The sequence below is a fragment of the Strigops habroptila genome, chromosome 9 (assembly GCF_004027225.2).
Source record: "Strigops habroptila isolate Jane chromosome 9, bStrHab1.2.pri, whole genome shotgun sequence".
NCBI lineage: Eukaryota > Metazoa > Chordata > Aves > Psittaciformes > Psittacidae > Strigops > Strigops habroptila.
In genome coordinates, this window is record NC_044285.2 from 850,724 (window position 1) to 873,187 (window position 22,464).

Consider the following 22,464-nt stretch of genomic DNA (forward strand, 5'->3'; position numbering starts at 1 on the left):
AACACTTGATTGTCTTATTTAGACTATTGCAAGTCAAGTAACTGACAATAAGGATGAACAGGAAACCTTCCTGTCTTCATTTAGTTAATGGAGTTAATTGCCTTGCTAATGTGAGAGCAGTTGATGTGCCTTCCCTGAAGGGCATGAGACAAAGAGGAGAAAGCTTGTCAAATCTATAGCTGCTGCAGAGAAAAGGAGGGGGGAGTTGTTAATGTGCAGAGTGGAGAGATTAAACTGTGATCACTAGGCATTAGGAAAGATGTTCTCTGACACAGTGAATGAAGGATTGAAGTGCAGGTGTCCTTGGATGCTCTACCCTTCCTTCAGTGGAGCTCTTGAGAGGTAGGTGAGCACCAGGCTACAGGTGATGTTGTGTGGGGCTCCCTCTGCGCAGGACTTCTGAAGTCTCTCCTAGCCCCAATGTGGGGTTCTTGAGATACTACAAGTTGCTCTTCTATGAATTGTATATATGTACAAGTGCACATGGTAGCCCTTCCTGTGCCGTGTGAAGTCCTTAGTTCATCACAGCCCTATGCAGCATGTATAGGAGAATGTATTTTTTGGTCAGAATGGAAGTATTCATGATGAGAGGAGAGAAAGTAAAGATGCAGTGACAAGACAGCTGTCCAGGCAGCTTTGTGTGGCACACACAGGGGCTAGAAGGAGATGGCTGAAGACAGCCTAATATGAGAAACCATCTGAAAACTTTCTTTGGGAATGAGGATAGGGAAGTACTGTGTGTGGCTTTAGTTTTAGTCTTATTAGACAGAACAAAGAGTGAGGAAAACCAGAGGCTTGATCCTCAAGGTCTCCTTTAGGACCAAAGCGACTTAATCAGATTGTCTTGGAGCACTGTACATCCAATGCAAACAGGCTGATTGAAATGCTACAGTGACATTGTACATAAATAACTCTAAACATCTTGAACAGGTACAACTCTAATTGCAAATAAAGATATTTTTTGCTTATCCCCCAAATTGCGTTTGATTCAGCCTTTCGTTGAAATCCTTTAGTAGACCAATAGTGTCCCAAAAGCTCACTTGCTTTTCTCTTCTCTTACACAGCTGAACACAGACTGGAACAAATATGATGACAGGTTAATGAAAGCAGCTGAAAGGGGAGATGTGGAAAAGGTTTCATCAATCCTGGCCAAAAAAGGAGTCAGTCCCACCAAACTGGATGTGGAAGGGAGATCTGCGTAAGTAACTCCCAGTGCTCCAGTAACGGTGCTGGGAAGCCACCGAAAGCCACTTAATCCCTAAATCTTGTTGCTGCTCTAAAACCTCTTCTTTTAATACATAAATCTGTGTAATACATCATCTTAGATTAGAATCTCATCCAGATTAGAATACCAGATAGCCAGAATGTGAAATTTTCATAAGCAATCTTCACTTCAACGTGAAGATGAGCATTTAAATACTTGCTCTTGCCAGATTTGAATGTTAAGGAGACATGGAAAGCATATCGGGTTTTCTTCTGGTTCTCTGATTCAATGATTACTTCTCAGAAAGCTGTCTTGTTCCTTAAAGTAGGAACTGCAAGTAGTATCTGCAAGACTCTTGGCTGGGTTTGGATGTTGTCCAAAGCTGGGTTTGCACTGCGTGATGCTTTCAGTATACAGCTTTGACTTCCCTGCTTAATATTACCATTTTTGTCTATAAAACAGATGGGTTTCAACAAAGTATTTTCTATTTGTAGATTCCATGTTGTAGCATCAAAGGGAAACCTGGATTGCTTGAACACTATCCTTATTCATGGAGTTGATATCACAGCCACGGATGCTGCAGGTAGGCTTCCTCACGCATCCCAGTGCAGCTTGCAGCAGTTCTTGGCTTGGTTTTCATTTTGGAGTAGAATCAAGCTGAACTCTGGGGTAGATTTTCCTCCTTTCTGTAGCAATGATTGTGGCTTATTGCTGAGCTTCGAGGAAACTGTCGTGTCCTGGCCTGTAAGTTCTTGAGTTCTGCTGCATTCATGAACTTTGGGTTTGTGCTGCTCTAAATATAGTCTGCACCAGACTCACTGGTGAGATCAGCATTTCTGCTTCAGAATCACTGTATAGGAACAGTTCTAAATGGATTTGTGTTCATTTAAATACTAAGTGTATTTCACTGAGCCTTATGAAGTGCTGTACACAATGAGGATTGGAGCTAAATGGTGTTTGGGCACCCATACTGGGCCCTCCAAAATCCAGAGCATGTCTGTGCTGTGTTTCTTTGGAATTTGCATGTGTGGTATCGAGTTTGTGTGAAGGTCTTGGGGAAGAGGTAATTAAAAAGGTGCTAATTTTGCCTTGGATTATTTAACATGGCTAATGAATATTCTCTTATTTTCAGCTCCAGTAGCTGAAATAACGCAGCCTGCTCCTTTCATATGACACATCAGCTTTGTAAATGCTTATATGGAGTCATTTACAGTACTTTGAGATTGATTTCGTTACAAAACTTGACTCCTTGGTTGCAGTTTCTCCAAAGCAAGAGAAGACTGTAAAAAAATAAGAAAATACAGGAGAGATGACTTGGTTATAGCACTGGCAGAACTGAAGGGGGGCACGAGGACTGTTGTAGCTGAAATGATAATGCTTTAGTGAAGTACAAATGAACGTCTTATGAATGATTGTTGCAAGGTTAGTAACAGACTTCCTGAGAAGCAGCACAGGCATGTTGAACTTGTGTGTGGTGTTTCTAAATGCATGTTAACATAGATCCTGAGTTGACGTTGATCTCTTTTTAGGTAGAAACGCACTGCACCTCGCTGCGAAATACGGACATGCTTTATGTTTGCAGAAGCTGTTGCAGGTACTGGAAATACAGCTTGTCTGTTGCTTTTGTTCTTGAGAGGGGGGGAAAAAGGTGCTTTTAATAAATTTCATTAATGCAACAATATTGGGGAGTTGTCTTAGGTGTTTGTGCTCATTTGAATCTTTAGCTTTTGATGTGTTCTCATTTTGTGTTTGTATGATGCATGTCTGTGTGCAGATATACATGGCACGTTTTCTGTGGAGTGCCAGAACTAGTAGCGACGTCGGTAGTGAAGGAGTAACGACAAGTAGCGGAGAATCTTAGCCATAGATTTTGAAACATCTGAAAGTGTTTGTGAAAAGTCAGTGTGGGATTGTGCATTTTCTTTGCATAGTCTTAATTTACTTCTACAACTCTTGATCAGTGTGTTCAGAGCACTGAAGTGCATGTACCCATAGCTTTTTCTTTTATCTATGTCACTGTATTTGTAAAATAGAAATTTTCTTCAATCACTAGTTAATGCTTTAATTCAAACCTCAAAACATTTAATGTTTTGGAAGTGCAATCTGAATCCTAAGGGATAACTGGGGTTGCTTATTTTAACAGTACAACTGTCCAACGGAGAATGTGGATCTTCAAGGAAGAACTGCTCTGCATGATGCAGGTGAACGGTTTTGCTTTTCTGGTAACTGTACTATGAAATCTAGATTGAGTTAAGGGATTACTTTTCAGATGGATCAAATTCTTCTCTTTTCATTTTTGTGACTGTAGTAGGAGAAAATGTTTTATGTTGTCAAGATATTGGTCCTCTAACAAACCTGTTAATAGTCTCAGCAGAGGTTATAGGTCTGGAAGGCTCTTCTGGTGCCCATGAATTGTCTAGTAAAATCTTAAGCAAGTATCCTGAGCAGTGTTTTAGAGCAGTGGTGTTAGTAGGTTGAGATACCTTCACTGTGGATTATCTGCATCCTCATGTGCATCTTGAACAGTTGCGTTTGATTTCTTTCATGCACGTTTGAGGTGGTTGTGTGAGAATTAAGTTGTAGAGCCTTGGCATGCTTTAACTTGATTGTGTGAATTTCTGTGAAGCAGATAGACCCAAGGAGGTGGTTGGGGTTTCACAAAGGCTGTTTTCAGCAGTGTAACTTGCTCTTTTTCTCTTGAAAGCTATGTCAGACTGTTCCTCGAGCATACAACTATTGTGTGATCACGGGGCCTCAGTGAATTCAAAAGATGGAGTAAGTTGTTGCTAATAAATGTTGCATTCCCTGCACAAACTCTACTGGAGTTCTTGTGCTTTCTCTGCTTTCCCTCCTTCCCTTATTTCTTCTGCCCTTCCTCTCTTCAGGATGGGAGGACACCGCTGGTGCTGGCCACTCAGATGTGTCGTCCCACCGTTTGCCAGCTTCTGCTAGACAGAGGAGCAGATGTTAATGCCAGGGACAAACAGAACAGGTAATGCATGCAGAGGCTTGCCAGAGTGCCTGCTGACATTTAAAGGGTAATAAAAAGCTGTCACTCGGCTTTCAGGCTGCAAAATAAATATGCTAAATTCAGTGGAAAAGAACCCGGGATTTAGTTCAGAGGTACATGTGCCAGTTCAATAACGCAGATACGCATGGCCTTATTTCACTGCTTGTTCTTGCATCCTAAATACATACAGGCTTGTTGCTGCCAGCAGAGAAACTGCACTTGGTTGTTTTAAGGGTTTGTCTGTCCAAAGCTGCATCTTGCACCCATTGGGATCAATATGCAGAATGGGTCATGACAAAGGTGCCACTCTGACAAGAAGTACTTGAGTCCCATTGGAGGTCCAAAGGGACCTAAAGGCCTTGAAATGTTTGCTTCTATGTTTATGGAAAGGGGCCAGGGGAAGGGTTTTCTATTTGTAGCTGCTGCTTCTGCCAGTTATTTCTTGGGAGGGTGACTGCCTGGTGGCCAGTGGACAGAAGGCTGCTGTGGGACAAAGCATGGGTACTTGCATTGTGCGTTTGGAAGCTGGCAAGTGTTTGGAAGGCATTGCCAGGGCTCTCAAGCTGAACTTGGCCCACCCTGAACTTTGTCTAAACTTCTTGTCTTGTTTGTTGAGATTTCTATCTAAATAGAGAGGAAGCCAAAGTCATAAGAATTCAAAACACTGGGTGGCTCTCCCGCAGGCAGTAGGTTTATGTTGGGTTTCATCAAAATACTGCTATTACAGTGGGTTTGGTTGCTTTTTAACAAATATTTATCCATTGACCAAATAACTTCTTAAAGATTAGTTTCCTGTCTTGATAGAGGAGAGATTCCTTGACTCAAGCTTCTGTGATTAGACATAAGTGTATGAAGGATTCTTTCTGTGATTGCTCTGTTAAAGCATGAGCTCCCTGAGTCTCTGAACACTCTTTCTCTCCATCCTCAGGACTGCCTTAATGTTAGGCTGTGAATACGGCTGCAGGGATGCAGTGGAAGTTTTGCTCAAAAATGGTGCGGATGTTAGTTTGACTGATGGCCTTGGTCATGACTGTGCTTACTATGCCAGGATTGGGGACAATATTGACATTTTGGCTTTAATAAAAGCTGCCGTTGAGGATTCCAGCAAAGGTATGAACAACGTGACTACAACAGCTTGCTGTTAGTCTTTCATTTGAATTGTGCATCTTCCCACTGCTATGTCTGCAGGAACTATGTTTTTGGAGGGCAGCTGTAGTCCTTTGAACACACAGGTGATAAACTGCCTGTTAGTGAGGGGAAAGAGGGCTTTGGGGTTTTGTTTTTTAGTACAGCTTTTAAGGTAAATGCAGGCTCTGATGCCTCGAGGTTTTAACATTGCTTGAACCTGGCATTGCAGTATTGATCATAGGAGTTATTTAGGCTCATTTATAGAAAAACTTTGTACTTGTGAATGTTTCCATGTTGGATTAACTGGGGTGGTGGTGAAATTATCAGAAATGGATAGAATCAGCTGTTGGTGTTGCAGGAGTCTGAAATGCATATTTTAACTTCCTGCTTTTGTGATGTCTTTTTAGGAAGCGATACCATGAAGAAGGGGCAGCCCGAACAAAAGGTAAGTCTGCTTGTACTATGTCTCTCTAAGGCAGTATATTCCTGGGGTTGCTGAGAGGGTGATTAAGATTGTGCTGTGATGCAAAACTAGTTCAGTGGTTTTTGAATTCTTAACTTCATTTGTAGCTGAGAAGATTCCCTCTGTAATCAGATAGGGTGGCTATTTCTATTTGAGAAATAGTTGATGATGTGCGTATTTGGGATTACAGTTTTGACAAGCATCCCATTTTCTGTCTGGATGAGATCATGAGTGACCTCTTGCTGAGAAGCAATCTGTCAAAATGCAAATGCTGGTAGTATTGCCCCCCCAGCGGGAGCTGGGATGGAGGCAGAGCTCGCTGTACCCAGAAATGGATGTCTGCAGAACACAGCAGGAATGTAAATTAATGCTTTACTGTTGCAATAACAGATTACTAATGTGTCACAGAAGTGGAATCGGCTGCATGCACAGGAGGAGGTGAATGTCAAGCTGTATCAGAAGGAACATAATGCTCAGGTAAGCGAGAAGGATTTCTCTGACTTGCATATTCCCATATGTATAATGAAACAGACACACTAAAGACAAGATGTGCTTGCAAAGGGAGCATTAGTGATTCCATTAAAGGTCATATATATTGCTGTTTACTTAAAACTTAATTGCACAACTGTGTAATGTGGCAATTGTGCAAATAAGCTGTAAACTTCAGGAAAAACATACTTGTTTGTGTAATAAATAGTTGCAAGTCTCTTCATGTCTTAACTTTTCCTAACTCTTAAACCTTTTGTCTACTTCCACCTGCAGTAAAATCAGAATCATAAATGAGGAGGGTTTATTTTTCAACATTCTCTCAGTGTCTGACTAAAAATAACCTGTTGTAATGGTTCTACTAACAGTATTGATTTTCTCATCTCATTACTGTGTCATTACAGTTCTCAGAAAGGTAAACACCGTTTTAAGCTCTGGGGAACAAACCGCTGAGAAGTTGAGGCCTGCATTCTGAAATGCTTTATAATTAAAGGATAAAGATCTCTAAAGGCAACTTCTCTGCTTTGAGCTAAAGTAGTTGCCCCAGTTAAGGTGGCGCTTATCAGGCAAGAGTTAAAGAGGCTTTGTTGTTTGCATGTGAGCACTGGACTGACTGATGGGGCACACACCTATTGCTTGGGTTTGTTATCTGTTATTAGGGTGGTTCTTGGGGCTGTTTGGAACAGTTAGCACACCTGAGGGTTGCTGTGCTTCGTGCTGGTGAGGCTTTTTCATCACACCTTTGGCTGCAGCAGTCAGGTTTGAGGAACTGTTTTAACGTCAGCTATTTATACTTGTTAACAGACAGCAGATAAGCAGCCTCTTGAGGGCTGTCAGCATCGAATGCAATCTTGCTCTGCTCATACTTTCAAAACCTGTATGTACCCTTGTAAGAGAATGAGCTATCTGGAACTGAAAAGCTTAAAGACTGGAGCTTGTGCATATGTAAACCTTCAGAATGAACCAGACCTGGAGTAAGGCCCCAAAATCACTAGGGGATTCACTAGGCAAGGCTTGGTGTCTTTAGTGACTGTTAAATCTGCTGGTTCAGATTCTTTAGTTTTCCCAGTGTGTGTGTCGTGTGGTGCTTTGTTTTAATTTCATATTTTGACTTTTAAGGAGTTGGAGTTGGAAAATCAAGATTTGAAAGATCGAATGAGAGAAGTGGAAGAGGAGCAAAGGATGCTGCTGGATAGAATCAGTGGGCTGCAACTGCAACTGAGTGAGGTAAGCTTAGTGTTGGAATAACCTGACTGGAAAGCTGTAATAACCACCCAGTGCTGACAGAGGAGGCTAGTAGAGGTAGAAGGGAAAGGATGTGGTCTTTGCTGCTTTCCTGTGAATCATTTCTGTGTCACCATCATTTTCTTCTGCTGCAAAAGCCTTTGGTCTTGTAATAATATTCAGAATCTGAGGATTCGGGATCTGACCTGTTACAGTGTCATTCACTGGTGCTCATAAATTTGAGCAATAACTTCACAGTGTAATGTGAACTGTGAGGTGTTCTGGCAAGTTGCAATAGAGAGTAAACTTCACCTGCACAACTAAATGTAGGTGGTGTTACACTTTATCATAGCCGCTGCTCATTTTACAGCGCTTGTTTCAAGTGGAAACAGAAAAATCTTCAATTCGCAAAAACAGAAACAAAGGTTTCAATAAGGGGTTTCTCACCCATATTTGAAACCCTGTTTTTAAAAAAGTTCCCTGCTCTTAAAGGTGTAAATATGATCAGTACAATTAAGGAAGAAAATAAAACCAGGATTTTTTCCCCTTTGTGGAGGCTCACACTTGTTCCCAAATTGTGCTTTTGGAGAGGTACATTTTAAGAGGGTGCAGCTTCCCCTCAATGTAGCACATGGATAGAAAGAATATTTCTTACTGGAATCATTCTTATCTGAACTGTTCTCTTAAACATTGCCTCTGTAAAACTAACTCCTTAATACTCACTTTCCAAAATCAACTAACTTCTACTGAAAAACTGTACTCCTCTGCCTCAGTAGTGTATGATTTAGATACCTAAAGATAGTCCAGTTGTCTTGTATGCATGTCAAGAGACATTGCTCTGTCAAAGACCCTGAACTTCTGTTTGTCTTTATTTCTCTTCCAGAGGTTAGATGGTAAAGCAAAGGGGAACAGTCAGAAGTGTGTAGCATTAAAACTGGGGTAGACTTGTCAGCTGCTGAACTGTGTGTGAGCCCCTTAAACGTCATTGCAGAAATGATTTGTGGGGGGATTTTCTTTGTTATTTTTGCAGGAGCAAATGTTTGCAGATGATCTTGAGAATGAGGTACGATATCACCTGCAAGTGTGATAGAACTGGAAGTAGGGAAGCGACTATCGCATTTAAGTAATGGTATTTATAGAGAAAAGCAAAGCTATCTGTAAATGCTAAATGAAATATCTACTGATACGTGCTCAGCTTATACAGCTGCACAGCACTTCTGTTACTACAAATAATATATGTAATCCCTATGGCACCTTTACAGCAGACTTTAATATTATAAATACGTCTTTAGTGACTTTCAGTAATGCAAGGTTAATAAATGTGATAAGTTAAACAGTAGCAAATAATGGTGCTTATTCCCTTGACTCATTGTTCAAGACTCCTCTTGTGGAGGAGCAGTGGAAGAACTTCAGAATCAACCATTTAAGAATCCTTTTCAGTGCTGGTCTTGGTTGAAGTTCTCCCTAAACTTTATAAAAGTTGCTTGAGCTCTTACAAGTCTGTCTCTCCTTGTGGCTTTGGCTACTTGGCATTTTTTCTCTTTCTCTTTCAGAAGGATGAGCTGAAGAAAATCCTAACCACCAAGGAAAAACAGCAGGAGGAAAGCTTAAGGACTATCGAAGCTCTCAAAGCTAAACTCAAGTATTACGAAGTATGTGAATTGATTTGAAATGTAATACAGCAATTGGTATTTACTGTAGTAAATACTTAAGCGACTGTTGAAAGGCTTAAATGGTTATCTCCTTATAAAAGCTTTCCCTGCCCTTTAATCCCTAGTTTAACATAGAGAAAAAAATTTGAAATGAATTTTCAGCTTTACTTTGTATTTCTTTCTGTTTGCCTTTAGGTTGATTTTGTGGGATCTGGAAGTAACTTTGCTAATAGTAAGTATTTAGTTATTAAAACTTGCCATGCATGATGCAGTGTTAGAATATAGATAAAGGGTGTGTTTTTCCTGTTCTCTCTTCCTTTTATTGGTCTTAACTGTAGGCAAGCACAATGTGTGTCTGCACTTGAGACCTCAGAATCCAGTCAGCTGGGCACAGTTGGGTTTGCACGTGAGGCACTGTTGATCAGTCTTGCTTACGAGTGACTGGTCTTGTAACTCTCCTGCATCTTCTGATAACATGAAAAACAAGCTGAGCAGGATCTGTGCTCCCAACCGAGCTCCCTTGTCTGTCCTTCATATCTTAAACAACACTCATGTCTAGCTTATGATGAGAAAACCATGGTCTTCTGCATCCAGCTTGGTCACAGGCTTGTCTTGCACTTGTCTAACTTAAAAATGTTACTTAATCTGTCATGAGCCCTTGTGAGAGCTGTTTGCCTGCCTGTGGGGAAGGATCATTCATTTGGAGTGCAAGGGGATGCTTTTCCCTGGTGTGTTCATGGTGCTTTTCATGACTTCTGCAGAAGGGTTTACTGAGCCCGTTATCGTCCCATTGAACAGAATAAAATGAGGAAGGAAAATCGTAGTTTTGGTGACTGTGTTACTGTTTTTAACCAGAGACTAAGTGCTCTTTGCTTTGAAAATCTAGGAAAAGAAGATTTATTACTTAAACAAGGGCAAGTGTTTGCTGCGGAATCACAGGTAATAAATATGTTACTGCTTGGGAGAGTTCTAAGATATTTATACTTGGGAAAGCTAAATGTAGTTATAAATGTCTGTATATTAACCATTGCTTCTGAATACAGTTTCCAGTAGTACTTGCTTGGTTACGTTTATTTTTAAGTGCTGGTGCCCTCTAGAGCTACACATGTGACATAGCTCTAAGTGCTGCGACACTGCTGGATGCTGAATGGTCTGTAATGAGCATCCTTACAACTCAATCACTGCTGGATCAACAGTCAGTGTAAAGGGCACTTGGTTTTCACCCTCCATAATTTTTCTCTACTTTAAATTCAGTTAAAATTCAGGAAACTTTATTTTCCTGCCGGCAAAACAACAATTTCCTGACACTTTTGGCTGCTGATAGCTAGCTACCTTTTAAAGCAACAATTCAGTTATAAACAAGATCCATCAGACCCTGACAGTGAGTCATACATGACAGGGGCTAGTCCTAAGTGACAAGCTGTTCTTACACTTGAGTAATGCTTTTGGAGGTGAGTGATGGCTGGAAATAAAGCTGTACATCCTGGGCTTTCTGGCCAGATTTCAGATATATGTATTTTTGCTGTTCTGCTGCTAACACAGAAAAATCCAATCTTTTCTGCCATGTTTCACATAAGGCTATCCTGTGGTCTTAGGATTTCTTTATCCTTAACTGCAGTTTGAAATGAGTTGATGTGTAATTCTTCACAAAAAAAAAAAAAAAAAAAAACAAAACCAAAAAGAAAGGAAAAAGGGGGTGGGTGGGTACAAAAGCCAACTGACCCAAAAACCCAAACCATGTCACAGGCAGGAATTAATGTGCTTTAAGCTAGTCTAAGCCTAGCTTCCAGCCTGCCTGACAGCAACACAGTGCTTTCTGGCCCTTGGAACACGAACAAGTGAAGGGTGGTAGTGAAAACCACATAACAGGAGGCAGAGCTGCATTTTGGGAGATCCCTTCCTGGACAGTAAATTAAATGAGTGCATTCCTCAGTGTTTTTAGAGAGAAGGTTCCATCAGCCATGACAGTGTCTGTTCTAATTCCTTTTAAAATTATTTTCACATGCTTGAGGGCCAGGGGAAATCTCATAATAAATGAAATTTCTTCTAGTAGATGAGTGATTGAATATGAAGAATATAACAAGGGGAATGAAATGAATATACTATACCCGTGCTTTAGTGTCAGTGGGTCTGATGGTTGGGAAATGGTAATGTAGAGCTCTGTTAAAGATTTTGTCTGTTAAAAGCTGAAATACACGTGTTCTGTAATATGGGCAAGAATAGAGGAGTGTGTTTCTAAGGAACAAAGAAATCTCAGGCCTGTTTTGTGCTCACATCACCATGGGTTTAAGACAGTTATGTATGTGGCTTGTCAAACCTGTAAATGTGTATCTGTTTTGCGCCAATTTATCTTCAGTCCAGGTCTATGCTGAGACCCCTGGAGCTCTCCCTGCCTAACCAATCACCCACTTCAGAGAAAGAAACTTTAAAGAAGGAACTTGACAATGTGAGGAGCTGCTATGGTGCAGCAAAGGAAGAAATCAGCAAATTGCAGCGAGAGCTGTCTCACAAGGTATCGGAGTGTAAAGCTTTGGCATCAGAGTGTGAAAGAACCAAGGCGGAATCTGACGGACAGATAAAACAACTGGAAGATGCTTTAAAAGATGTGCAGAAAAGAATGTTTGACTCGGAAGGCAAAGTTAAGCAAATGCAGACCCACTTTCTTGCTCTGAAAGATCACCTAACTAACGAAGCTGCTTCGGGAAACAGTAAGCTAACAGAGGAGCTGAAGGAGCAGTTGAAAGAAATGAAAGCCAAGTATGAAGGAGCCTCTGCTGAAGTGGGAAAACTGAGGAACCAGATTAAGCAGAACGAATTGCTGGTTGCAGAATTCAAGAGAGATGAAGGCAGGCTAGTGGAGGAAAATAAAAGGTTGCAGAAGGAACTTGTGAAGTTGGAGATGGAACGAGATAAAAGGGGAAGAAATGTCATGGAGTTAGAAGGGCAGCTCAAAGAAACAGCAGCAAAGTTGGCCCACTCGGTAACTTCAGAGACATTTGAAAACATGAAGAGTTTGTTATCGAACGAAGCGAATGTGAAAGCAAGGAGGTTAGCAGAGATGGAAGGAGAGCATGAAAAACTGCAGGCAGAGATTCTGCTTCTGAAGAGGGAATCTGAGAGTCAGAAAGCGAAACTGGCTCAGCGCGTAAAGCCAGAGGAGCACGAGCAAATGAGGAGTCGGTTTGAGAAGAAAAATGAAGAGCTTGGAAAGGCAGTTTCTGAATTGTCACAGAAGAATCAGGCTCTGCAGAAGGAGCTTGAAAGATTGCAGACTGATAACAAGGTATTTAAGCAACAAATCCAAATGCTAAAAACTGAAATGAAAAGCCAGAATGTGCCTTTAAAAATCCACGAGGAATTGAAGAAAACAAATGATCTGACTGTCAGCGACCTGACCAGGAAGCTTTTTGAATTAACGAAGAAGTACAACGAAAGCAAAGCAGAAGCTGAGAAGTTGTTGGTAGAGAAGAACAACTTAAGTGAGAACATCAGCCACTTCCAAGCTGTGTACCTGTCTCCAGAGCAGCACAAAAAAGAAGTGGAAGCTTTAAAATGTAGTGGTATTGAGCTGGAAAAGCAGCTTGCTGAGCTTCAGAAAAAATATGATGCTGAACAAGCCCAAGTGTGCAAACTGGTCTCTGAAAACACAGCCATGAGAGAGACTCTTGGGGATCAGTATGTGTTGGCTACAACACATGAAGAGGTTAAAACAGCCTTGAATAACACCCTCGAAAAGACCAACAAGGAGCTGTCAGATCTGAAGGCAAAAATGGAAGAGGTAAAGCAAGAATTCATGAAGGTGAATGAAGAAAATGGAACCTTGAAAAATAAGGTGAAACTCTTACAGAATCAACTGCAAACTGAGTATATAAGTTTAAAAGATCATGAAACTACAGTGGCTACTTTAAATAAAAGCATGCAAGAGCTTCAGCAGAACAACACTGCAGTTAGGGCTGAGTATAAGAGGGGTCAAGAAGAAATTTTACAGTTGCATGCAGAAATTGAAGCCCAGAAGAAGGAACTTGACACAATTCAAGAGTGCATTAAGTCAAAATATGCCCCGGTTGCCTCCTTTGAAGACAGAGAACAAAGCTTTGAAGCCACAGTGAGAGAATTAAAAGCACAGTTGGAGGAACAGGCACAGAAGTACAGAGAAATCGAAGAGGAAAACAAGAAGTGCAAAGAGGAGAATGAGAAGCTCAAAACCGGTGTTCTGTCCATCCAGAATGACTTGCAGCAGAACTATATCCTGGCTGAGAAATCCCGTGAAATGGAGAAAATGTTCACAAGCAAAATGGAGGAGTTGAATAAGCAACTGAGAGACTTGCTGCAGAAATACACAGGTGAGAAAGAAAAGGATGAGCTGGAAGAGAGCATCGAGCAGCCTGTGACCGTGCAGGCCGAGCATCTTTCAGCAGAGCAGATTGAAGCCTTGAAGAGGGCTCTTGGTCACACTATAGAGGATCTGAGGGAAGCTCTCAGAAATAAGAAGGAATGTTACGAGAAAGAAACACTAAAAGTAGGACAACTGCAGCAGGAGTTGTCAGGTCTAAAAGAATCTTCAATCCCTTTGGTAGAATATACACAAATGAAGGAAACGTTAGAACAAGAAATTGTAGCGATCAAAACCATCTTGAGAGAAAAGGAAGAAGAAAACCAAGTGAAAACCAAGGAAATCTCAAAGTTGCAGTGTGAGATGCAGCTTACTCAACAAGCTTTAACAGACCTGCAGAGGAAAGAAGTGATTGACCTGTCAGAATATGAATCCATGAAGAGTGCTCTGGAAGCCCAGATTAACAGCATAGCTGAAAGCTTGTCCAATATGAATAGAAAGTATGAGGAAGCACGTGAGGAGGCTTTGCAAGCTAAAAAGAGTGAGCTTTCTTTAAAGGATGAGAAGGAATTGCTTCAGTTACGGAGCTGCAGTATTGAGCAAGAAATCAAAGACCAGAAAGAAAGGTGTGATAAATCGTTGACAACAATTATGGACTTGCAGAAGAGAATACAGGAATCTGCAAAGCAGGTGGAAGCCAAGGATAACAAGGTAGGATATGTCAGTTGAGCTTGTGATGCTTGCAGTTTAGGGATAAGGAACTAGACTGCAAATGCAGCTACTTCAGTGTTCAAGCATGACTTTGTGTGCTGAGCATTAGGTACCCAGTGCTGCTGGTGTATCTGATGATGGTCTAAATACCTAAATGGGGCCAAAAAGAAAGATGGAGAGGGGCTTTGGACAAGGGCCTGGAGGGACAGGCCAAGGGGAATGGCTTTAACCTGCCAGAGGGGAGATTGAGATGAGCTCTGAGGCAGCAGCTCTTCCCTGTGAGGGTGCTGAGGCGCTGGCACAGGGTGCCCAGAGAAGCTGTGGCTGCCCCATCCCTGGCAGTGTTCACGGCCAGGTTGGACACAGGGGCTTGGAGCAACCTGCTCTAGTGGAAGGTGTCCCTGCGCGGGGCAGGGGGTTGGAACTGGATGAGCTTCAAGGTCCTTTGAATCCAAACCAGTCTGGGATTCGTCAGGCTTCGAAGAATGTTAAAGAATATTAGTTTTTGGAAGTGAAACATCCTTAAATGAGGGGTTTTGTGCTTTTTTTTAAAGATAACGGAGCTGCTTAACGATGTGGAGCGGTTAAAACAAGCTCTTAATGGCTTGTCTCAGCTTACATACACCACTGGGATTCCCTCAAAGAGGCAGAACCAGCAAGTTGAAATGCTCCAGAACCAGGTGAAAACACTGCAGCAGCAGCTTGCTGTAAGTAATCCTGATCTCATGATTTCTATTCTTTTTTTCCCCTGCTTGCTTCTCCAAATTTTCTGCTTCCTTCTCCCCATTGGAATTGCAATGATTGGGAACTTTTCCACGTAAAAAGGACACAGGCAATTTGGAATTAGTGCTCACGAGCTATGCTGCTGTAGTTCATGCCAAGACCATTTCTATACGCAAGTTCCACATTTGAATTTTCTTGCAAAACCCACCAGCTGTGTATTTTCTCACTGAGAAAGAAAGTGAGGTGGTCCTTCCTTAATGGATTTGATCTCGTGTTCCCTTGCCTGCGAACACTGTGAAGGGTATTGCTTATCATTAGGTACTAACGGTAAAGGGGAATACTTGAAGTGTTGTGACTGCACAAACACATTTGTGGCCCCCGTGACTTCAGTAAAGCTCATAATTAAAGCTGTGTATGTGAGCAAGGTTAGTTGTAAGTCTGTACAGCAGCAAGACATGTCTTTAATAGTATTTGTGAGCTTGACCCTTGTAAGGCAAAGTGTTCTTAAATTGGGTGGTTTTAAACAACCAGCTAATGCTGTTGATGAAACAAGTTTTCACTGTAGCACGTGTGCTTACCGCACTAGATCAGTGTGTGTCTCAGAGCCTTTCAGCAAAACTGCTTTGCTGCAAATCAGCAGTAACAAAAGCGAAGCAGTGACTTTGTTCTTGATTAATGGAGGGGATACAGCTAACTTTAATCTTGACATTCTGCTTTGGCTAGTCTGTAAGTGCACAAATCCAAGCTCACAAAGTTGGAAATAGGCAAGAGTAAATGTTAAGAAACTTGATGATTTCACCTCCTCTTCCTCTCTTCTTTTTATAGGATGCTAAAAGGCAGCATCAAGAGGTAGTTTCAGTTTATCGGACACATCTTCTCAGTGCTGTACAGGTATGATAGTCCCAGGTTCAGATTGGTTTATTGTCATCTCAACGTGAGAGGTTCTTGAGACCCACTTCTAGCTGCCATACCGGAAGACCTCAAACGTCTTCAAGTACCTGTTTTGATGTTGAGAGTTTTAATTTAGAAAGGACTGATCCAACAAAAACGAAAACACCCCACAGCTCTAGACTTGGGCCATCTTAGTACAGTTTATCTATGTGTAACTCTATACAACCATAACTTGCTTTGAAGGGTGGTTCTGTCTGGTGATGTGAGCCAGTTATTTAATTCTGCATCATCCCAGGTAATGCTGGGATGAGAGAAGAGAAATCCAGTAGAAGCTGGAAACATAGTGCAGACTTACCCAATGGCTCTCACTGAACAAAGAGCTGATCAACTCATTCCAGTCTTATGACTCCAGATACTTGAGCATGCAAAAGAGGGAGTGTTACCACAGCAGCAGGCTGTGGAGTCCAGAGGATAGGAACAGTAATTTTTTCCCCACATCATATTTTCAAGAAGGAAACTGCTGTGTCAGAGAGGCAGCCCCTTCTTATTTGAGGGGAAAAATAACAGGATTCCTAAAGTACTGCAGATTCTCCCAGTGAGTGGTGAAAATACAGCAATGATTTTTAAGCCTTTTGGGTAATTTTGAAGAATCTCCTAATATTACTGATGGATAGTTGACACTTTATGGGATTTTAATTTTTCTTTCAACTGTTTGCTTGCTCCAGGGTCACATGGATGAAGATGTCCAAGCTGCTTTGCTACAGATCATTCGGATGAGGCAGGGACTTGTTTGCTGACGTGTTAGTGCCATTGCTCGTGAAGGCTGCTGCATTGTAGGAGTGCTGTGGTTATGTTAGTGATAACCTTCATGAGGTTTATATAGTTATGATAATATAGCTGCAATTAGGACCTCCAAATAGGAAACAACTTACGAAGCTGAAACATTTTCTTCTTATAAAACGGTAAAATAGGGCTACTGAGTTTCAGATTTGACACTTGTTAGATTAATAAAAGATGTAGAGCATCTTTTAAAGCTGGAATGCAAGCTGACTGTCAAAATGATGACATGGTAGTTAAATTATTTTAATGTCTGATTGACCACTTATTACAGCAGGGCCTATACCCAGAAACTCGTTTATCCTAGAACTTGAACTCTCACGGTATGGTTAAAACATAAACTGGCTTCAAATGAGTTTGGCTGAGTATTGTAGCTGTATATCTCCTTTAATGATTAAGAGAAAGTGGCTATTTTGTCACATAAGCTGATCAAGGCATACTACAACATGTTTAGTGAGTCAGCTGCAAAGGTAGAGGAAAGGTGTTTAGGTCGATGTTGTAACTTGGCTGGCCAAGTTACAGGCTTTATATTTAAATATAAGCTCAAGCTGTAGTGCCTTTTGCTTATTGCAAGACTTAAAATCAGGTTTTCCATCAAAACACTAACTTGTATGTTTGCCTCCTCTTCCCTCCAAGATTTTTCAGGAATGCTTTGTAATACTGATTACTGTAGGCTAAAGCAGTGGGACTGGAGAGGCACGGTTTGTAGAGCAGCATTTTGAGCTAAACTCAATAGTCCTGCTCCTGTATAATTTCATTCTTCATTAGGCCTATGGGTGCAGACTGAGCAGCTACTGAGGCTGCACACTAGACAATTCAGGTATTGGATTTTCGAACACTATCTCATGGAAGTTTAGGGTATTTTCCTCTTAGCTGTAAATTATGTACTATAATCTTATTTATGGGGAAAGATGCAAATAGTAAGGATTAATGAAAGGAGAATTTTGATCTGTTTGAAATCTACCTATTAAACCAAACAGGGCTTTATTTCTAACTGAAGGATGATGTTCCCATAAGTTTTATGAAAGAAAACATGAAATTTTAGACTATTCAAAGGAGGTAATTGGAAGATGAGCCTGATAAGGTATGTGGTTCTAATAGAGCCAACAGTGTAAGGGCTGTTGGTAGTCGTGTTAACTTCAGTCTACGTGGTTGAAAGCATTTGCTTGTAACCAGCAAGTAGGATCCTGGCATCCTGATGCAGAAGAGAGAAACCTCCTCTTCCATGTTCCTGAGAAGTGAGGACCTAAGTCAGAGCGTGGAGTTCTCTGCTGAGTGGTGACTGAGCTTCCCACCAAGCTGTGGCCTTAGGTCCCATTGTTTTAGTAGTATTATGTTTGTTTCCTTTTTTGTCCCTTTTTGGGCAGAGTCTTGAAGAGTTGAAGAGACAACTGCCACATGGAGGAGGATGCAGACATAGGGATGAATGTGCAGGGCAGTTTTTATTATATAAATACACTTAATATATCTACTAAATATGTGTCTGTAGTTAAACAGATCTACTGCTGCTTTCCTTTAATTTCTTAGAGGACTATTACAGAAAACATCTCAGTATATATGTTACTTTTTAGCCAAATTCTTTTATGATTGCATTACTTGAAACTCTTATTAGAGAGCATTTGTTTTGATATACTAACTCCGGCATATTTTGATATTGTATGGTTCCTTCTTGAGGGAGTTCTATGTATGTTTTTCTAAGTTTCTCCCTTACTACATCATCAATAAAATGTTTTCTTCTTTTCTTATTGTAGTGGTCAATTCTGTAAAAGGCAAAGAAATGTAGTCTGGGTAGTGAAGGGTCTTGAACTCACTTGAATGCTCTCGAGTACCAGGTAACACATTTGGGGTTTAGATGTCCACTGTGGGGTTATTGGGTTTTTCTATCTATTGCCAGAGTTTCATAGTTTCATAGAATCCCAGGTTGAAGGGACCTCAAGGACCATCTGGTCCAACCTTTCCAGGCACAGCATGACCTAGACTGGATGTCCCAGCACCCTGTCCAGCTGAACCTTAGCAGCGTCCAGTGCTGGGGAGTCACCACTTCCCTGGGGAGATTATTCCAGTGGCTGATTGTTCTCGGAGTGAACCTGTGAACTTTGATGCATGAAGGTGAAGGTAAAGCCTGGGCCATGAAGTTCCTGTGACAGTGATAATCCATGTGCTTGGTAAAATCACCCATGAAGTATCTCTTCCCCAGTGAAGAAGCTGTCAATACTTGTGTATTCATGGACAAGCATAGCTGGTAAGTGGAAGGAAGAAATGAGAGGTCACAAAAATGTCTAATGTAAATGAAATGCATCCAAGAGGTTTGGGGGATTTTGGGAGCTGCTCCATGCCTCAGTAAAGCAACATCAATAAGGTAATGCAGCCCATAACTGATTGTTGGCACAATGTTCCCATTATGCAACAGCACTTTTTATAGCGAATATGTGACTTCTTTTTAGGTTTGGAGTAGCTGCCTTTGGAATCTCTCTGCATCCTGGGAAGTTCAGAGAGATTACTGCTTTTTTTCTTAATCTAATGCCTGCATTGCTCTGCCAACTCAGAAAATTAACTTTTAATAGAAAAAACATACATGTAATTGTCGCAGCTATTACATCAGATGGATTTTACATTAAGTGAAAAAGATGTTGAACATTTAAGGGCCATTAAGTTGCGAAGCTTTCTCTTGTTGGACTCACAGCCTTCGAGCCAGCCCTCCGCTGTGAAGGGTATTTATTTTTACATTTGCAGACTATGCTGGATGATGGGAAGGGAATACATTTGAAAGGAAAATAGGACATGAAAATGTGAAGGTTTTCCACTCGCTGAACAGCTAGTTTTATTTCATAATAATTAGTTTTACACTTCATTAAATGTTGGGATTTGTGCTTATGTGCTCTTAGGATACAGTGGGGAAGACTTTAAACATTCTCAGCAGGGCATCAAGTTAGAGTTTTATAATGTAATGGGGGAAGTGCAGAGTAAGATGGGATCTTACTCTCATCTTGAGGGTCAGGTGTAGTATAAGAATTATTCTGGGTGCAAAAATACTTCTAGTTGGTGTCTTTCTTGCCATGCTGCTGCTGGAGTTTTGTCTTGTAAGATACTGGCTTATGTACCCATGGACAAACTTAAGAGATGATGAGTATAAATCAAAGTTGTATTGGGGCCTGGTCAGGGCAGACTTGGACAAGTGACTCTGTCTTCAAGCAGCTCTTGAGCTTTATGAGTAGAAATACTTGTGCCTTTGGCTTAGGAAAGCTGTCTATAAACACAACTGTGAAAAAGGGGGTGATCTGACCATGCAGATGTAGTCAAACTTCTAAATTCCTCTGAAAATAAGTATTTCTGAGGGAAGCAGGGATTGGAGAGGTGAAGTAGATCTTCTGCCAGTGAAGAATTCCCTAGGGAAAGATAGGAGTAGAAATTTGGGAGGAAAAAAGTGCCAGTTGTGGGATACCAGGATAAAAACCTCTCCAGAATGAGGATGACTTGAACTTCAGGGAAACAGCCAAAGCTGGCTTGGGTTTTATTTGTGTGGGTGTAGGAGGCCAAGGGCTTAAAAGGAGCACTTGCTGCAAGCAAGAATAATGGACAGGGTTTTAGAAGAAATGGGTTGAGAAATACCCATTAAGTATTTATGGGCCTGACTTGAACTAATGAAACTGGAATATGTTCCAGTGGGTGAGCTGTTACAGGGATATACTGGAAATAGCAGGATGGGTGGTGAGGTATGATATTAAAGCTACCAGTGCATGGCCTAAAATCAGAGAGAACATTGTCCTCTAGGCTGGAGAGCTGCAGCAAGGAGAGAGCTGTCTGTGGGTGGACTCGGTTCCATCCCAGCCTGGAAAGCTTTAATTTTAGCTGAAGAAAGCATTCACAGGCAGTTGGCCTTCCCTGCTCCGACTGCTTCTGTGCAATCACAGCCGAGAGAAACTTGTGAAGATGCTGATTTCTGGTGGTGGTGGTGGTTGGGAGATACCAAGAGACCTGTCAAGTTGTGTTTAAGTAGTTGGCAGCCTACATCTCTTGGAGCAGGACGCAGCGTTGGCTTGTCAGTGAGGAAATGCAACATTGCTACTAGTGTGTTAGAGCTGGAAAAACACAGGAAACCTCAGCTGAGTTTTACATGGTAACACATGAGGAAATACTGAAGTCTTCAATCTCCTTCAGTAAGACAGGGAAGTACACCCACTTCTGCCTTTTATATATCAAATCTGAAGTGGAAATGACTCCAGAATATCTGCTTCTGCTCGGAGGATGCTGAAATAATATATGCATGAGTGCTTTCTGATGCTAGCATGACATGTATTGAAACCAGCCACAGAGCAGAGCACTCTGCATCGTGCTGTGTGCCTGGGTGAGGCACAAAGCCGGTGAGTTTAATTGCTTGGAGATGTGTTCCTGCTGAGGAGCTCTCTGCTCCCCCAGCAGCACTGCTGCAGTGCACACACTGCCCCATGGCTGCGACTTCTTGCGTGTATCATCATGCATTTATCTGCAGTGCTTCTCTTGTCATGCCTCCAAAGGGGTGAGGATGTTGACGAGCAGTTTGAAACAGAGCGGGGAGAAAGCCTCCTGATAAAGAGGGAGCTGCTCTCATCTTGCATGTCCCTACTGAAACCAGGGCTCTGGAACAATTCCTTGCTGCTGGCTGGCCAGGACACCTGGAGCTTTTGCAGTGGACCACAAGGGGAAGTGCTTGGCTGCAGATGTGCATATTTAAAGGGTAGGTGATAGGTGTGAGACCTCTAAATGCTGATCTTGCAGGAGCTAGGAATTCCAGCATCAGCTGCAGTGGGGTCTGGATGTTCAAATGCTGGTATCCCTGTTGTCTTCTGCCTGGAAGAAAAAGGCCATGTCTCCTCTTGGGACTGTTGGCAGCTTGCTCTGATCTGAAGCTCACCAGAGTTATCAAATTCCTATACATGTGAATAGAAGACAACTGTGTGTAGGCATCTGAGCTCTTGAGTCTGACACACTCAAGCTGTTGGGGGTTTTTCTGGAGGTGCTGTGTTGATACCTTCCACACACACAAGGAGTGGGTGTGATGTGCTCAGAAAACACGGGGCCTTTGGTGTTCAGGCGTATTTCTGTATGAGAACTGAGGCAGCGAGATGGTAACCCTCTGCTGGCAGTCTCCTCCAGCCTCAGGCAGTTGAGTCTCTCACATCCTACTGTTGCTGGAAGGTAAAATCAGTGGGCATTTAAGTAGTGAGACGCTGTGATGAGAGGGAGTTCTTTGATGGAAAGCAAACCTCACAGGAGGTGAGGGTGGAGGGAGAGAGCAGGGTCTGGAAAAGAGAACAGGGCTCTCCAAGGGCTTCAGATTTACCTGGGAGAGTGAGGGAAGTACAAATCCGTGTTAATCTGGGCAGCTTTGAGGAATCCTGGCATTCCTCTCTTGTTTTTTCCTCTCTTCTGAATGAGAGCTGTGGGTTGCTCGCAGGGGATGTGTCTGGAGAGGACAGAGGTGTGACATTGCTCGGGGCAACTTCAGCTGAGTATTAATTTCCCTGCAAATGTTAGAGGAGCATTTAATCTGCTTATTGTCTTGAGCTGTTCTAGAGCTGAGGACTTTGGGGATAAAGGAAGGGCGATGTAGAGCTTTAAAACTATGGGGGCTTCAACAGATCATCAGCTTCAGATTGCACATGTCTGTCTTGTTCCACTTTACAGATGCTTCCTCTGAATCTCAAACAGGCCAGGCAGTCTGCAGGCATTCACCTGACCTTGGAAAGCCAAAGTGGGGTATTTAAGACCCTGCCGTCCCCCCAGCACAGCCCCAGCCCTGATCCACACACCCAGCTCTGGCTG

At 42.0% G+C, this 22,464-nt stretch overlaps 1 protein-coding gene across 1 annotated transcript in view; it reads left to right on the forward strand.

Annotated features, from left to right (window-relative positions):
* Positions 1–18,403, forward strand: part of UACA (uveal autoantigen with coiled-coil domains and ankyrin repeats) — a 31,486-nt gene extending 13,083 nt beyond the window's left edge. Inside the window, exons 2-19 of the mRNA XM_030497790.1 lie at positions 1,065–1,198; positions 1,699–1,787; positions 2,734–2,798; positions 3,348–3,405; positions 3,909–3,979; positions 4,090–4,196; positions 5,143–5,324; positions 5,750–5,787; positions 6,196–6,282; positions 7,411–7,518; positions 8,546–8,578; positions 9,069–9,167; positions 9,363–9,399; positions 10,054–10,106; positions 11,524–14,211; positions 14,766–14,918; positions 15,760–15,825; positions 16,551–18,403. Of these exons, the coding sequence (XP_030353650.1) occupies positions 1,065–1,198; positions 1,699–1,787; positions 2,734–2,798; positions 3,348–3,405; positions 3,909–3,979; positions 4,090–4,196; positions 5,143–5,324; positions 5,750–5,787; positions 6,196–6,282; positions 7,411–7,518; positions 8,546–8,578; positions 9,069–9,167; positions 9,363–9,399; positions 10,054–10,106; positions 11,524–14,211; positions 14,766–14,918; positions 15,760–15,825; positions 16,551–16,622 (4,140 nt within the window). The 3' untranslated portion in view covers positions 16,623–18,403. The remainder of the gene's footprint in view (positions 1–1,064; positions 1,199–1,698; positions 1,788–2,733; positions 2,799–3,347; positions 3,406–3,908; positions 3,980–4,089; positions 4,197–5,142; positions 5,325–5,749; positions 5,788–6,195; positions 6,283–7,410; positions 7,519–8,545; positions 8,579–9,068; positions 9,168–9,362; positions 9,400–10,053; positions 10,107–11,523; positions 14,212–14,765; positions 14,919–15,759; positions 15,826–16,550) is intronic.
* The last annotated feature ends 4,061 nt before the right edge of the window (positions 18,404–22,464 follow it).